Genomic DNA, 16,187 nt, shown 5'->3' with positions numbered 1-16,187 from the left:
GAATAACAAACCCCAGAAACAGCACAAGGAGAGAGTAAGAATCACGAAATCAAGACCAGACATTCACTCTCAGAGCTTCTCGGGGGGAATTTCTGGTCTTATCCCACCTGAAAACCAGTTTCAGTCAGAGGTAAATCCTTCACAATCTGAACTTCCCACATAAATAAACCTTGAAAGGCATCAACACAGTGTGTGTGCAGTGAGGGAGGGGAGAGAACTGTCACATAGACTCGCACATGATTATAAAAACATGCAGCCGCTCACAATCTAACTGAACTTGACGTTGAAGAGAAGCAATTTCTGTGATTTCACACTTTTCAGTTTGTTAATTTCTCAGTTAATTAAGTCTGAACCATATTAGAATGATACTGTTGTGTGTTGTGTAATTGCTGTTCTCTTAATTGTAATTCATGTCATGCCCGGGAGCTTATATATACCTAATGATCCATGTCCTCACACGCAGGTGTACTGGTGTTCTGCTTTGTGTAATCAGGCTTTTACATATGAAGTGTTTGCCAGGTCTCCATTAGGAACACTGCAGTCATTATCAAGTACTCCAATGGTTCTGGAGGCAAAGATACAGAAACTGTGACTGCGTCTCATCATAGAGTCTTTTAAAACTTCAGTAAAGGATATGGAATGTGGATGATAATATGTTGATGCAGCATACAAACCCAATAACGTGATTTACAGGCCGTGTTTAGATCAGGTATTGGCATCTTCCTCTTCCTCAGGTGATCTGATCACAAGTGAACAGCTCTAAGTTTGTCAGTTCACATCTGGCATTAGAATGTGTCTCAAGTGACCTTGTCTGTTCAGAAATGTCCTTCCCACTTTAGATGCACACACACGTGTACGTAAATTCTGTTAGCATAATTACATTTTTCTCACTGGACACTGGGATTAACTTCACGTTTCACTCAGTTATAAAAAGTTGACCAAATTATCTTATATAGTCTTTCTGATGTTAAGAAACAAATCAATTTGCATGATTTGATAATTACGTTGTTTTAGCAAGACTAACTGTACAGATGAGTCCATTGTCAATGTGTGAGAAGAGTGACAGCAGAGCAAATCAATCATCTGAATCATCATTATATGATCCAATAAGAGTAGTTATTTAAGTATCAACTGTGTGAACAAAGACAATTTTTCAATCAACAGCAAATGTTTACAGGCAAACTGACTCCATATCACTTCTGATCTAAATCGACACAATTATCAGAATTTCGATAGTGACTCTTGTACAAATACAGATCATTAAATATATTAAATATCAACCAGTCCAAGCTACAGCAATCGAAGAACCAACACTTCAATGCGCACAAACATCAAGTCAGCAGAGCCCGAAGTCCAGCTGTACTCAGCGCTACGCTCCATCAGTCTGCCACCAGCAGCCTATTGTTGTGTCTCCATCCCAATGTCCCCTGCTCCAGAGGCAGTGGAGACTACAACAGCACTTCTATGTGTCAGCGTGTAGCGGTGGCAGCCAACCAGACAGCCAGGCATTAATTATTAAACAGCTCAGCCAGAGGAAAGCAGCGGGTTACCTGTGGCTGAGCCATGAAAATTCACAGCGGCTTTGATTTGAGCTGTCCAGGTAAGAGCCAGAGGGCAGAGAGACAGCGAGGGCAGCGGCTGAGAGGAGGTGAACCGCGGCAGGGAAAGACACACGGACGTGAAGAGACTGGGGCTCATCTCATTTATGAGGACCCGACATTTTCGAACTGAAGAATGTGAAGTAATTTAGAAAAAGTCCCCACAACTGTGTCCTCTTTATATAATCTGTCAATTTCTAAATCTCAACTCTCTCTTGTGGAAGTATTCAAGCCAAAAAAGGAAGCAGGGATAAGAAGCTGTCTAAGCAAACCTGCATTGAAGAAAATTCAACATAAAGTGATGGTATGAAAACAAAGCCTCCACCTCCATTCATGCATGTTTTAAATAAAATCTTGTGTAGTTTCCTGAGGCACTTTGATTCATAAACAGCAACCTACGTACCAACTGTATGTATAATATAGGAGCTGCGAGCCATCACAGTGTTTGTGTTTCTGAATTTTTTTGCATTGTAATGAAATGCCAATAAAATAAGAATGAGACTGAATTCAAAAGTTTAAAAACAGAGAAAAGAATTTAGCTGAAACTTTTGATCTGTTTAAGTCAATGTGAACCACCTCTCAGTAGCAAAGGGCCAAAAGTAATCTGCAAACCAACTAAGTCTATACTGCAGAAATAATAAGGGAGATAACAATGATATATGGCTAATGTGGTTAAAATTATTTGAGGGTCAACTTCACATACAGATGTACAGAGAGCAGAGGCTTATGGGTCCTAAATCAGCCCGATTATCCTCGAATGTGCAGCAGCCTTAAATAGACAAAACCCAATAAATTTCATGAAAACAGCAGTAGTGTTGCAAATACATGCAACACTATTAAAAAATGCTGCAAGTAAACACAACACAGACAAGCACAAAAACATGGTGCAAGCAGCACAGCTGACAACAGATGTGTTTCCAGGGGACAAACAGGAAACGTATGAACCCGGCTGAGACAATTGTTGTTAAAAAATTTGTGACTTTTACAGTTACGAAGTTGGCTTCTTGTCAGTTGTGTAAAACTAGCTTCATGGGGATGTGCAGGAGGCGTACATTATTTGTATTATTATAATAAAGAGTAACTGTTGCTCTAGGTCTTAAGGATAATCAGAAAACACACTGCAGAGTCACATACAGGCACATCAGCACTGTACAACCACATAAGTAAATCAGAAGCATTTAACAACTTTAAATGCTAAAATTAATCATATCCCTTTAATCCAGCAGCAAAGGAACTGACATGCACATTAGGGACATCACATTGAACTTTACCTCTTGTAGTTTGCCAGGTGCTGATCCATGTGGGTTATCTTGCGCAGCTTGTGGAGGAACCACTTGTCGATGAACGTCAGCTGGTGGATCTGATCCACACTCATGCCACTGTGGAGAGCCTAAAACACACCGGGCACCAAACAGACTCAGTGTTACCTTTGACAGGTTCATAGTACATGTTCTTTGTTGTAGACATCCAGTAGGTTTCACAAAGTTTCAACAAATTCTAATTATCAGTTGCTTTTAATTAAAATCCTGTTACAAGTTGATGGTCATTCCTTCAAGTCAAAAGAGTGAACGATATACAATATTACTTTGCCAATTTTGGCCATTTATTAACGTTTGTAACACGACAGAGATTCTGCCCCTGAAAACATGTTAGATTTTCTGACGAATGAAATTCTTTCAGATGAGCATTACGTGGATTTTAGTGAGCGGTCTGTAAAGTCAGTGGAGCCTATGACATCAGGAGCTGCAGTGGTGCAGCCGGTGATTACTGTGACTTCCAGTGGAATATTGCAATCACATAGACCTAGCCTATTTCAGTACCTATCTTTTCAAATGTAGTCACATCCTGTGATTCTATAATAGACTATGTAACCATTGTCAAAGAATCCTGCCCGTTTTGTTTGTGTCCCTGAGCTGCAAAAGTAGCAGCAACAAACTGAAGGTTTACATCCAATAAATATTTGATAACCTTCTGATTTCCTTGTGCCCTGAATCACCCTGTGCCATATGCACCAACATAACATAACCGAGCCTCCCTGGGGGGGGATTCTGTGCTTTGAAAGCTTAATTTATTTTCCTCATGTGTACACATGGGGCTAATGTGACTTCGGAAAGAACTCTGATTGTGTTTCATCTGGCCACAGCCCTCTCTCCCAGAGGCATTGCAACTCATTAACAATCGAAGGTGAGGCTGTTTGTCATCTTTGGACCATTCAACTATCTTATAACAAGCACAATTGAACGAACAAACCAGGAAGAAGGAGAAGCTATCAAATATGAAGGGTAATAAGAGATACAGAAACAAATGGGGAAGAAGAAGAAGAAGTAGGATATTGAAACTAAAAGTGCATGGCGGTAATGCACCTTGACATTGGTTACCATCCCCCAATAAACCAAAAGACGAATCTGTACGCTGTAATAAAAGTTAGCTGACCTGATTATTCGGAACCTTAAACTTACAAAATGTAAGCAAGTGGTCACAGGAACAGAAGAAAATCTGCTTATACTAAAATAACGATAATACCAAAACAGCACAATGAGAACTTTTCCTCCATTTAAATACACTGAATAACTTCCAAGAAATCTTTGATAATAATTAAAAAGAGCCTGCTTGAAATGTCACTATAATCCAAATTATCCTCACTTCTAAAGGGCGCCAATAATAGAGACATTGAAGAAGAAGCAATAATTCAGCTATTTTCTTTGTTTGTTTCAACTGCAGACAAGAGGCAGGTAGGTAGGCATCGTAATAGAGCTTCTAATTTCTTCACCCTTCTGGAACGGAGACATCTTTTAATGATTTGCGAGGGCACCAACACTTTTGACTACGTCTATAGCTGGCGTTTGATTGCCCGGATATAAGATATGGCTCATTAATCCCTAATGACGTCGCCATCGCAGATGATCTCACTCCACACTTAAGGAAACGTATCCATCTGCGCTGTCACGACACTGAGCTCACATAGCTGGAGGTTTCAACACTGACACAACCTCTGCTGCTTCTCTGCTGCAAGAGCCGGAACCTGTAGAGGTTTTAACCTTGTATGAGTTCATGCTGCATCTCTATGACAGAGCTTGACCCTGCGCTTTTAAGTGTTGTTTCACCCACACTTCTTTATATGAGAAACACAGACTAACAGCAAAGTATCAGGCAAGAAAAAAATAAATAAAACACATTTCAGATGATTAACCACATTAGTAAATATCTGAGAAGACCCTGCTGTCAGTTAGATAATTACCGTTTACGGGTGTTACCCAGGAATTATAACAACCTAAAACACCTCTGCATCTATTTAAGTCAATCTCAATTTCAAAGACAAGCATTTCCACACAATTAGGCATTCACGGCTCGGCATGCAGGAAGGACAGGGACACATTTTTCTTCCCCGTGTTTCATGATTTTTTCATGATAATTCTTTCTTGACACTTCAAAATGTGATTTTAATGAGAAAACTGTAGTTGGTGTCATTCATTATTAACGCTATGAAAGATTAGTGTACCTTGGCGAGGGAGAAGACGCGGGTGCTGGAGGGCACAGCAAGCTCCTGCTGCAAGTCCTGCGTGTCAGACCAGGCTTTCTTGAGTGGCAGGTGGGGCACAAAGCCGTCCACTGATGGATGACACATCCGCAGGGCCTTCTGAACACTCTCCTCAAAGGTCCGGCCCACTGCCATCACCTGAATCCGGAAGAGGGGATTACAAGACGATAAAATATCGGTGTGAGCACAGTAAATAAGAGGGTGAGGATGTGGGTGTTTATCCGTGGGTCCTCCCCCACCTCTCCGACACTCTTCATGGAACTGCCGATTTCACTGGACATGCCCTGGAAGCGGTCCAGGTCCCAGCGGGGGATCTTGGTGACGATGTAGTCCAGACTGGGTTCAAAGCAGGCCGTGGTCTTCTCCGATACCGCATTCTTGATCTCTGGTAGGGGGATTCCCAGTGCCAGCTTAGCAGCTACAAATGCTAACGGGTACCTGTGAGACAAGGACAGAGCAGAAAGAAGAACAAAATTAACTGAAGCTGGACATTAGTCGCAGAGTTTATTAACAAAAACTTTTTTTGACATTAAAAATAATATCCTGAATAAATGTTAACTCTGTATTGATGATTATATTTACTCTTTTAGAAAAAGACCAAAGACCTTATTTTGACAAATTTTTTCACAATCTAAAATTTAATTTGCTTACATCTTATATTACTTCATGGTAACTACCTTTCAGTGTGTGTGATACTGTGTGTGTGTAATTTAAATATCTAGCCTCATAAGAACAAAACTTACTGCTGAGTTTAAATATGGTGCAGAGGAACTCCTCTTCAAGTTATTTTTTTGAGATCATAAACCTTTCGCCTCAACCAAGATAATTAGACATAATAACTAAGCTTCAAGAGGAAATCCCCTGGGACACAATTATATATACTGCATATTACCTACTCCTTAATATGCATTTTATATTTGATTTGAAACCGTAGTATGTGTGTTGTGTTCACATGGACTAATGTTCTCACCCGGTGGCTTTGGATGCAAGAGCCGAGCTTCTGGAGAGCCGGGCGTTCACCTCGATAATGCAGTACTCCAGGGACAAAGGGTGGAGAGCGTACTGGATGTTGCATTCACCTACAATGCCAAGGTGACGGACCACCTTGATGGCCGTCTCCCGGAGCATGTGGTACTCCTCGTTTGACAGCGTCTGGCTCGGTGCTACTACTATAGAGTCACCTGAGGAAGAAGAAGATGTGGGGTTAGAGCGACTTATTATATATCAATAGTTTTTTGGTGGATGACAAAGTGCAACAAAAGTGTGCTTCTCATTTGGATTTTAATCTGAGTAGGTACAAAAATATAATTTAAAGAATTCCACCATTCATCTCCAATCTAAAATGTCTATTTCCTTTCCTTTCTCACATTCAATAATTGACTGGACATCAACAACCCCAAAAATTTGGGCCAGTGTCATCTGATGTCTTTCGGATGTCATTTAATTTCTGTATAAATACTACAAAGTCCTTAAAAATCACCAATAAACATCTGCATAAAAAAACGAAAAGGATATTAAGAATAGTGCATACCTCTGCAAAGGCCCAGCAGTACCCTTATGAAACCACATTTAGATTTACTAGATACAGTTTTATGTTTGGATCTACAGCAAATCATAGACTCATAAATATCCAATATTATTCTCTGAGAAATCAAGGAGAATGTGGGTAAAATCCTTCCCTCGAACAGCAAAATTCCTTTATCTGTCCCAAAATGTAATGTGTCATCCCCCTCCCTCCAAAAAATGTCATGGAAATCTGATGATTAGTTTTTGTGTCATACTGCAAAAAAAACTCAGATGGAAATATAACATCCTTGGCAGAGGTAGATATTTATAAGGTGAAGGAAACTCTGGGCTCAGAAACATATTGCATTTTAGATAAAACAATACTTTTCTGTTTATCCTCTGGACTTTGTAAAGTACACAAGACGAACACAAACCACCATTAATCTTATGTACACTTCAAGTGTCTCAGTCAGTACGAGCGCTGGATGTTGGCTATGAGAACTGAGCTAAACCCAAAGGCTTCACTTTGCCATTCAACTATTGATTTTCAGCGCTTTCTACTGATCTGTCGAAACAACAACAACAAAAATAATGCCGACCGCTGTCCTACATCCTCTCACCAGGTGAGGCAGCGAGCTCGGTCAACATGAGTAACTTGTTCAGCTGAGAACAACAAGAATACAAGCAGCAAACAGAAGTAAATCAAACACACCAGATCATAGTGGAATTACTGCACTGTGGCCTCCACACACTTCTACAGTTTCAGTCTACATAAGTCATTTTCCAGACTCGCATGAGGCCAATGTGACATTTGACAACCCAAATCTAATCAGCTAATCCGTGAGTCAACGGGACCATTTGCACCACATTTGAAGAGATTCCCTCAAGGCTTTTGAAATATTGTTTTTAAAAGACTGGAACAGACGGATAGGTACATAGGGAATGACGGACAAAACAGAGCCTGTAATAGTTTTGAAGAGGAAGTTATTATTCAGTGTGTACTGAATGTTTCTGTTTGGTACCTGTGTGAATGCCCAGTGGGTCGAAGTTCTCCATGTTGCACACGGTGACGCAGTTATCAGCCACGTCTCGCACCACCTCGTACTCCACCTCCTTCCAGCCCATCAGAGACTTCTCCACCAGGATCTGACTGCTCATGACCAGAGCCTAGGATTTATACCCACAGAACATCATCAATTTAGATGCTTTGTCAGCTTATCAGCAGGTTACAACATGTTGAATTTAAAACTTTTAAAGAACATAATGAATTAAATTAAGACCCACTATATGTATGTATGACAGATATGAAAAATTTGATTTATAGAATATAAAATTACATTAACTGTGGTTGTTAAAGGTGTTGTTTGTAGTTTTATTACAGCGTGCTCATATCTGTGTCATTGAGAAAGAACTCATGGAGACATTACAAACTATACATGCTGCCATAACATTTCTTTTAAAAAAATATATACATATTCATTTAAAAGCATGATGGAACATATAAACACTTTAAGGTCTTAAATTCTGAGATCCTGCAGACCCCCGTGCAACTTTCTACTGGTGCATGCTATGATAGTAATTAACATAAAAATATTTTTTATAACAAGGACATGGGGTTGAAGAAAAGTGTTTGCCTCAGGTTCTTAAACACAGACATTAAGAACTAGTTCTCAGACCTGTATTTTGATACAAACCAGCCTAACTGCCACCAACAATATCTGGTGAACAAAGATTTACCACTGATACCTCCAGATTATAATAAAAATAATGAATTATTATGTATTTTTTATTGAAATAACAATAACTGCAGAAGACAGTGCATTGCATAAAAACAGTGTGTGTCCATCTAATACAGTCTAGCACAGACAGTTCATTTTGCAGTTGTGGGATCACACATTAGAAACAACTGAGCTGCCAGACATGAAGCTGGATACTGGACGAGCACAAAGGAATGTTGCTTAGCAACAGAGAACTATTCCTTTCGTGGAAGAGGACCAAAGACACATATCTAAACAATTTCAAAGCTGTTATCTTTGTGCAGGTTTGTGCTGCAAACAGGTGAAGGTACAAAACTAAAAGTGTGTCAGTAAAAGTCTGAGGGAAAATGCTTAATTTGCTGGTTTGATAGGAATGATTTATTAAATGTCAAGAAAAATAAATACAGAGAAAAACTATTACGATTGCAGCCAAATGTCGACCAGCCTGCTGAGCAGTAGTTATTCTGACCTGGTTGGCGGTTTTCTCGAGGATCTCTTTGTTGGCACAGAGACCAGAGCCCAGACCTCCCAGGGCATAGGCCGATCGTAACATCACCGGGTATCCAATCCGCTCTGCTGCTTTCAACGCATCAGTCACCTGGAAGATGCACACAAATATTACTCCCCAAAAATAAAAAATAAAGCTTTAATAACCCAATACAGGAAATAGAGAATAAAGATATCTATATACAATACTACACAGACTTGGGAAGTGACTGGACAGGAAATGTATAAGTGTTTTCGGGGTCCTCACCGACTCCACAGCGAAACTGGGCGCGATCTTCTCATTGATTTCATTCAGTTTGTCAGCAAAAAGCTGTCTGTCCTCTGTGGCCATGATGGACTCCACCGGGGTTCCCAGGACCTTTACCCCGTACTTCTCCAGGACGCCACGCTGGAACAACTCTACTCCTGAACGCCACACAAACATAGAGATATATGGTCAAAACCCAAGCCACGGAAAAAAAATGAAAACAGTGTATCCACATATGCTCGTCCTACCGCAGTTGAGCGCAGTCTGTCCGCCCATAGAGAGCAGGATGCCGTCCGGACGCTCGGTCTTGATTACTTCAGTTACAAATTGTGGCGTGACGGGCAGGAAGTAGACCGAGTCGGCCTGTTTGCTTCCCACCTCGTTGGTCTGAACCGAGGCTATGTTTGGGTTCATGAGCACCGTCTTCAGATTCTCCTCCTACAACATGCACACGCAGTCAAATATTAATATTTTAAAAAGTGTGAGTGTGATGATTAGTTGTCAGTGTTAATTTGACCACATGTTCTATATTTCACATGTGTTACCGTGTTTTTTATATATTTTATTTCTGAGTTTTACAACACATACTTGTTCACTGCAGACATTTAAAATGTCACAGCAGGAAAATGACATGTATAACTAATAACAGGATAGGTTATGATTTCGAAGCGCCAATTATTTGACATGATATGTGACATTACTTCTCTTCTCAAATCACACTGCACATTATATTGATGCCCAGTGATATCCTCTTTAACTTTACAACCATACTTGAGAATGATGGAGAATGGTTTTTGGTGCAGAACACATTCAAATGGCATCAGGACGTTGTGTTACTACCTCTTACCTTCAAGGCTTTAATGGCCTGAGATCCAGAGTAGTCAAACTCTCCAGCCTGACCGATGGAAAGGCCTCCAGAGCCCAGCACCAGCACCTTCGACACCTGCGTGAACACAAACAGACTATGACCACAGTGATTAACTGCAGGTTACACTTACTGACACTGCACAGCATGAAGCTCCATTCAGCATCTTTCTCAGTGCTCATATTGTGACCCTGATTTAAAACGCTTAGTCACAAAGTACAGTAACGAGCAGCATTTTTTATAAATTAAAACTTGGTTCCTTGTCGAACTCAATCCTGGTAGTTTCCTGTAAAGTGATGCATTTGGTATATTCTCTTTTAAGCCAATGTTTAAACAAATCACTGTTCGGAGGCTTGAGGTGAACCTGCTGAGCCTGAGCGTCGTACTGTACCTTGGCTCTCGGGGGTATGCAGGGTTTCTTGGGCATGACTGACACCAGGTTGGCGTCCTTTCCTTTCTTGATCAACGATATGAAGGTATCAAAGAGGAACTGTGGACAGAGAGAGAAATAACAATACAACAAGGATTTGAAAAGTGCTCTCAAAGGATAAGCGGTACAGATAATGGATGATATAATGCACATTCAGCCACTCAAAGGCTATAGAGTAAATTTTGTTTTAGTCCATGTATCTGGGGTTGAACAGGAGGTAGATCTAAAATCTGTGGAAACTTATCTGTGGCCTCAGTAACAAAAGAGTAAGAAGTTTGGCTGCAGTGACAAATGTCAGCTGTGGTAACTGTGTCTGAAGTCTCGATAACAAACTGTAACTGACTGTTTACTGACAGACAAGTTAACTTATCCTCTTGTCATGTTATTCAGAAAGTCGCAGGGAAAAAAATCAATAATATTCTCCATGTCTGAGACAGACGCATTAAAAAAAACATTGCACCTCCCTGCCGGTAAGACATTTGTCATCGGCCCCTGTGCAAATTGCTGGTGATGTCTCCCGCAGTCCAGCCCAGGTGGAAGCAAAGAGAATCTCCCACTGAGCTGTCAGGTTTATGTTGTGGTTGTGGAGGACAGGTCTTATTATTCTGCCTCAACGTGACAGAGGTTACAACATACTTTGACCAGAACTTGAACTGCAGTCCTCGTCTGCCGTGTGGGGGCGGTGGGGGGGGGGCAGAGAGAAACTTGAGGACAGAACAATCAACGGGTTTGTGCAAGGACACGGAGAGACACTGTTAGTGAGTGCTACTCCACCTGAGCCCTGACGCGTCCGTGATTATATAAATATAGATATAACATTAAAGATATGTCAAGAGATAAAGCTACATACATTGTTTAGATACAAAGAGATAGAGATACAGATAAATAGTGATATACATTTAGAATAAAAAGTGATATATAGAGATATAAATATAGGTAGTAGCGGCTTTGGTTGCTTCCCCTGTTTGTTGTTTCATAGTGTCACCACGGAGGTACTGTGGACAACGACGGGGGGGAAAGAGACCTCCAACATTTTTCCGAAAAATGCAAAAGATGATAGTTGCCACATTTGCTTGGAAACAATGAGGCTACATTTTTTAGGCAGGCTTAGCATCACTCAGCAGCTGGATGAAGGCTACAGGACCAGCATATTGTCTATTGTGTTGTTTTTGTTGAGTCTGTCTCCAGTTTGTAAATTTAAATAAAACATTTATAAATTCATATGTAGAGATATGTAGAGATAGAGATAAAGAGAGAGAGATTTATGAGATCTAGGTATAGAGAGAGATGGAGGTGAAGACATAGACAGACAGACAGATAGAAGGACAGACTCAAACTTTTACCGACTTCTCCCTTGCTGCGCCCTGCGAGTATATGCCTTTACTTAACTTCAGTGTTGTATTCAGGTACTTAATGCATTGCTATCAGAGTTTTTAATTACCTCTGTGTCTGTGGGACCCCCTTTAGCCTCCGGGTGGAACTGAGCCGTGAAAACAGGCTTAGTGTTGTGCATGATGCCCTGGAAAAGAAGCACGTTTGACAGTGAAAAGAAAGCCAGCGGCAAATTACAGTTCTGCATTTCTCTGAGAAACATCTCGAAAACAGGTGGTTCTTTCTGAAATATATTATTTCTGCTCGATTGAACTCGTCGACATATACAACGGAAATATTAAAATGCCATTTTGTCAGTGATGTGAGAGAAATGAACCTCATTGGTGCCGTCATTGGCATTAACGAACAGCGGGCTCCACCCCGGGGGCAGGGACTCCGTATCTATGCCGTAGCCGTGGTTCTGCGCCGTGATGAAGGCCTGGCCCGTCATCACATTCAGCACCGGCTGGTTCTGGCCTCTGGAGAACAATAACCACACTGTTTATTATTTGTTTATGGGCCACATGATAGCAAATAGCTGAAAAATAGAGCATCACAATTAACTACAACAGCGTTTAAGTCCACAGACACTAAAATGTTTATGAGGCTCCTTAAAGAGTTTACATGTTGTTTATATTCTTAATTATGTTATTTTAAAAATTCACCTGTTGCCCATAGGCAGTTTATACGATGCAGCTCCTGCAGCCAGAGCAGTGATTTGGTTTCCCATGCAGATACCAAACACCGGCTGGGGACGATCACTTTCCAGCACCTTCAGGACAAAATGTAAACAATTATTACTCATGTTAGTTTAGATCATGATAGAAAAGTTATCATACGATGGAAAAGTATGGCCACTTAAAGGGAAAAGAATATATTATCAAACAAATCAAGGTTTTGTATCCAGGAGTGGAACTCTGCTCTATTTTCTAAATATTACGACTTTTTTTCTCAATCAATAACGAGTTTATTCACGTAATGACTTTTTATCCTCATAAGATTCTAACTTTATTTCCATATTCTCACTTTTTTCTCGATAAATGATGTCTTGATTCTTGTAATATTACGGCATTTTTTTCATATGGCCCTAATATGTTGTATTTTTAGGGTGATGTGACTACAGGACATAACATTCATAAATACATTTGAATTTTACTCGATGTAAATGATAATAAAAATAACCTGATGTGCCCTCAAGTGAAAATACAGATCAATGATTTTGGCTTATGATGCAGTCTTCAAAAAAAAGAAAGTCTCAACATGAACTTCCACTCTTTATGGTCCAATTTCACAAGTTGCAGAACTATGGACTTCAGTTTTAATTCTACTGATGCCCTACAGATTTAAAAATCTCCATGCCGTACCTTGCTGACATTCTGGATGAGCTTCTTGGCCAGAGACGGGTCTCCTGGTCCGTTGGAGATGAACAGACCGTCGTAGTCTAGACTCAGCAAGTCCTGGTCCCACGGCACAAGATGGACCTCTGCCCCCCTCTGCACACAAATACTGAAACACTGACCCACTCTGTAGTCTTAGGATGCCACTTAACCATGGTCATGACAGAGTCCCTCAGTATAATGTAACAGTATTAAATCAACATTTGTCCCTCTAGTTTTAACAAAGATTCAGTACTTATAATGAAGTTGGAGTTAATAGACTCCAAGGTCCTCAGACAATGACAATAATCATATGCAGATTTATGACACAATTAATGTGACATTTCCTCCAGTAAACTCTCTCCTCAAACACAATAAACAGGCAACAGCGTCATCATTTCCATTTTACGAACTAGGAAGTCAAAAATCCTCCCTAATGATAATTACTATTAATTTGACCAATTATTTGACAAATGAAACTCTACACACTGCCACACAATGACCAACAAACCAATCAACAACAAATAAAGGAAGATAAATTATATGATAAACAGACAATAACCAGACTATTGTAATAAAGTGTGCGGGCTGTTTTTCCTCCACTACTATTACAACCAATTATACCAAAATCATAAATAACATCTAATCGTTAAGTGGAGCACAAAGAAAGAAACAAGAAACCCATTTTCCGTTGCAGCTGCGTGACACAAATTACTTCTACAGAATGATTCATTAAGACCTAATGTTACTATCTGAAATTTTCTAGGTCATGTTGCAGAAAACAAAGTGTCAATTTTCTTTTCCTATATTTGTGCAGAGAAGGTTCATTAGGGGCTCAGCCACAGACACATCATTCCTGAGTGTGGAATCAAATGAGGAAGCACAATGAACAAGAGGGTTTTACTTTCTCACCTTAACCAGCAGGCGGATGATGTTGTGTTTGATGCCACAATCAACGGCCACTACTTTGATTGGGTTCCCTTTTCCAAAAACTTTGGTTTCCTGTGAGGTGAGGGGGCGGGCAAACACAACAGGAGTTTAGTGATCATAAAAGTCATTTGTAAAAAGAGGAAAATGTGTTTTGAGTCCAGTGTGAACTGATGTAATTGTGATCCTGGTCAGACCTGGTTTGAACATTGACCTGACACATGACATTAAAATACATCTTGAATGTGTCACTCGTCATTGGACCTCCCTTTCCCCTCTAGATGCAGAATAAACATGCACCTCATTTCTGTTCACAAAGACCAAATGATGTTTTTACAGAGGTGTCCGATGTCACTGTGTGTTTGTTGTTGTGTGTGCAAATGTGTGTCGGGTTGTGATGGCAATTTTACCATATGGGCAGTGATTGATGGAAGGAACCACTTAGATGTATAGAAAGATGAGCAAATGGATTCCCTTAGATATCAGGGTGTTGCTCAAGCAACTGATGTTATATGACTTCCTCACTCACAGGGTCACCTAACAACGACTTCACAGGACAGGGGATGTGAGTGGGTTGTAAAACATTGATAAGAGATCTTTGAAAACTGATGTTTCACTCAAGGGGTCTGAGACAGAGTAGGAGACAGGATACTGATCACCTATTTCTAAAGATTAAAGAGGTTAATCGATAACATGTGTTCCTCTCAAGGAGGTATATGTATGTATATAGGATATATAAAAGTGCTGTATGTCCTGTATGTCATTGCTCATTGTATGAAATCTCAAGGTACGGAGGAGTCAGAGGAGTGTTGAAATTAAATGTCATTATGTAATGATCGGTGATTATATTGTGGTGGCGTAGAAATACTTTTCGATCCCTGTAAAACTGTAGCAGGCCAGAGGACGTTAGTATGTGATCCTCCACAGGTGAACCAGGACGGACCAAGTCCCACGTCAGAATGGGCTTTAGATGTGTTTGGGTGCATTCAATCCTGAACCTAACATTGTCCACTTGTGGTTCAATCCCTCAGGATGGATATTAATATCAGGTATGAACTTGGTGTGACGATAACCATAAATAAATGGTAGCAGCTGTTACCTTGGTGGAGACCTCCGCCACCAAGTTCTTCAGGTTGGGGTCCGATATCTCAACGGGCTGTCCGTCAAATTCAATCTTCCCCAGAACCGTGCCCTGAAACCACGAGCACATCATCATCAGTGAGCGATCACGGCTGTCTGTTTACTCAATGATGCACCAGACCAGAACTGTGCATTTACTGCACCTTGTCTCGGATAACTTTGGTCAACATTCGGGTGTCGATCCCAAACAGTGCAGGAACCTTCAGGGAGGGGAAGTAAGAAATTGTTAGCTTGTCAAAAAGCCAGGTCTTATTCACTGTTCCAACATGACCCCCGAGGAGGAGGTAATTTGAATCCTAACCTTTTCATCTTGGAGCCACTGACCCAGGGACTTGACAGAGTTCCAGTGGCTGTACTCGTGGCTGTAGTCTTGAACCAGGAGACCGGATACCTGGAGGCACAGAAGCACAAATATTAGCCCGGGAAATAAATGAAAGGTCAAAACTAAAACTCTTGCAACTAAACTGCACCTGCTCCAAGTGTGTGTGCTGGTGTCAAGAGCTGCCATAAAATACTAAAATGTGTCTCAGCGTGCCAGCACATCCTGAGCATGAGGAAGAACACCCAGAGAGTACACTCTGCTGCTTATATTTGTTTGTATCTTTAGATGTAAAAGATAACAAACAATAATTCATTAACTAATCTGCCAATTTAGTTAATCAATTAATGTAATGATCTTGAGTAGTTCAGGCCTGATTGATTTAGTGACAACCATGATTATTGTGGTGGCAGCAAGAACAACTTGGTAGCCTTAACAAATACTTCTAGAGCAGACGACTTTATCAGGGTTTCAAGAAGTACATTTAAGAACATAATTAATGAGATAAGTTGAGGTTACCGAGTGGAGAAGGATTCTCGAAATGCTACATTATCGCACAAACTACAGACAGAGACAATCAGTATCCATAGTCTCTGAGAGTGTACT

General features: G+C 40.5%; 1 protein-coding gene across 2 annotated transcripts in view; it reads right to left on the bottom strand.

The window, feature by feature from the left end:
• Positions 1-16,187, bottom strand: part of cps1 (carbamoyl-phosphate synthase 1, mitochondrial) — a 45,885-nt gene that overhangs the window by 26,607 nt on the left and 3,091 nt on the right. For both annotated transcript variants that reach the window (XM_061089197.1, XM_061089198.1), the window contains exons 4-21: positions 15,564-15,653; positions 15,406-15,462; positions 15,222-15,314; positions 14,108-14,197; positions 13,184-13,312; positions 12,485-12,591; positions 12,157-12,298; positions 11,890-11,967; positions 10,410-10,508; positions 10,001-10,096; positions 9,402-9,591; positions 9,154-9,311; positions 8,869-8,997; positions 7,665-7,809; positions 6,107-6,317; positions 5,376-5,574; positions 5,098-5,274; positions 2,870-2,988 (exon numbers count right to left, since the gene is read on the bottom strand). In XM_061089197.1, coding sequence (XP_060945180.1) covers positions 2,870-2,988; positions 5,098-5,274; positions 5,376-5,574; positions 6,107-6,317; positions 7,665-7,809; positions 8,869-8,997; positions 9,154-9,311; positions 9,402-9,591; positions 10,001-10,096; positions 10,410-10,508; positions 11,890-11,967; positions 12,157-12,298; positions 12,485-12,591; positions 13,184-13,312; positions 14,108-14,197; positions 15,222-15,314; positions 15,406-15,462; positions 15,564-15,653 — 2,309 coding nt within the window. The remainder of the gene's footprint in view (positions 1-2,869; positions 2,989-5,097; positions 5,275-5,375; positions 5,575-6,106; positions 6,318-7,664; positions 7,810-8,868; positions 8,998-9,153; positions 9,312-9,401; positions 9,592-10,000; positions 10,097-10,409; positions 10,509-11,889; positions 11,968-12,156; positions 12,299-12,484; positions 12,592-13,183; positions 13,313-14,107; positions 14,198-15,221; positions 15,315-15,405; positions 15,463-15,563; positions 15,654-16,187) is intronic.

This window comes from Limanda limanda, chromosome 16, assembly GCF_963576545.1.
Source record: "Limanda limanda chromosome 16, fLimLim1.1, whole genome shotgun sequence".
In the NCBI taxonomy this organism is placed as follows: Eukaryota; Metazoa; Chordata; class Actinopteri; order Pleuronectiformes; family Pleuronectidae; genus Limanda; species Limanda limanda.
The sequence above is the reverse complement of the archived record's forward strand: the minus strand, read 5'-3'. Positions and strand labels throughout refer to the sequence as shown.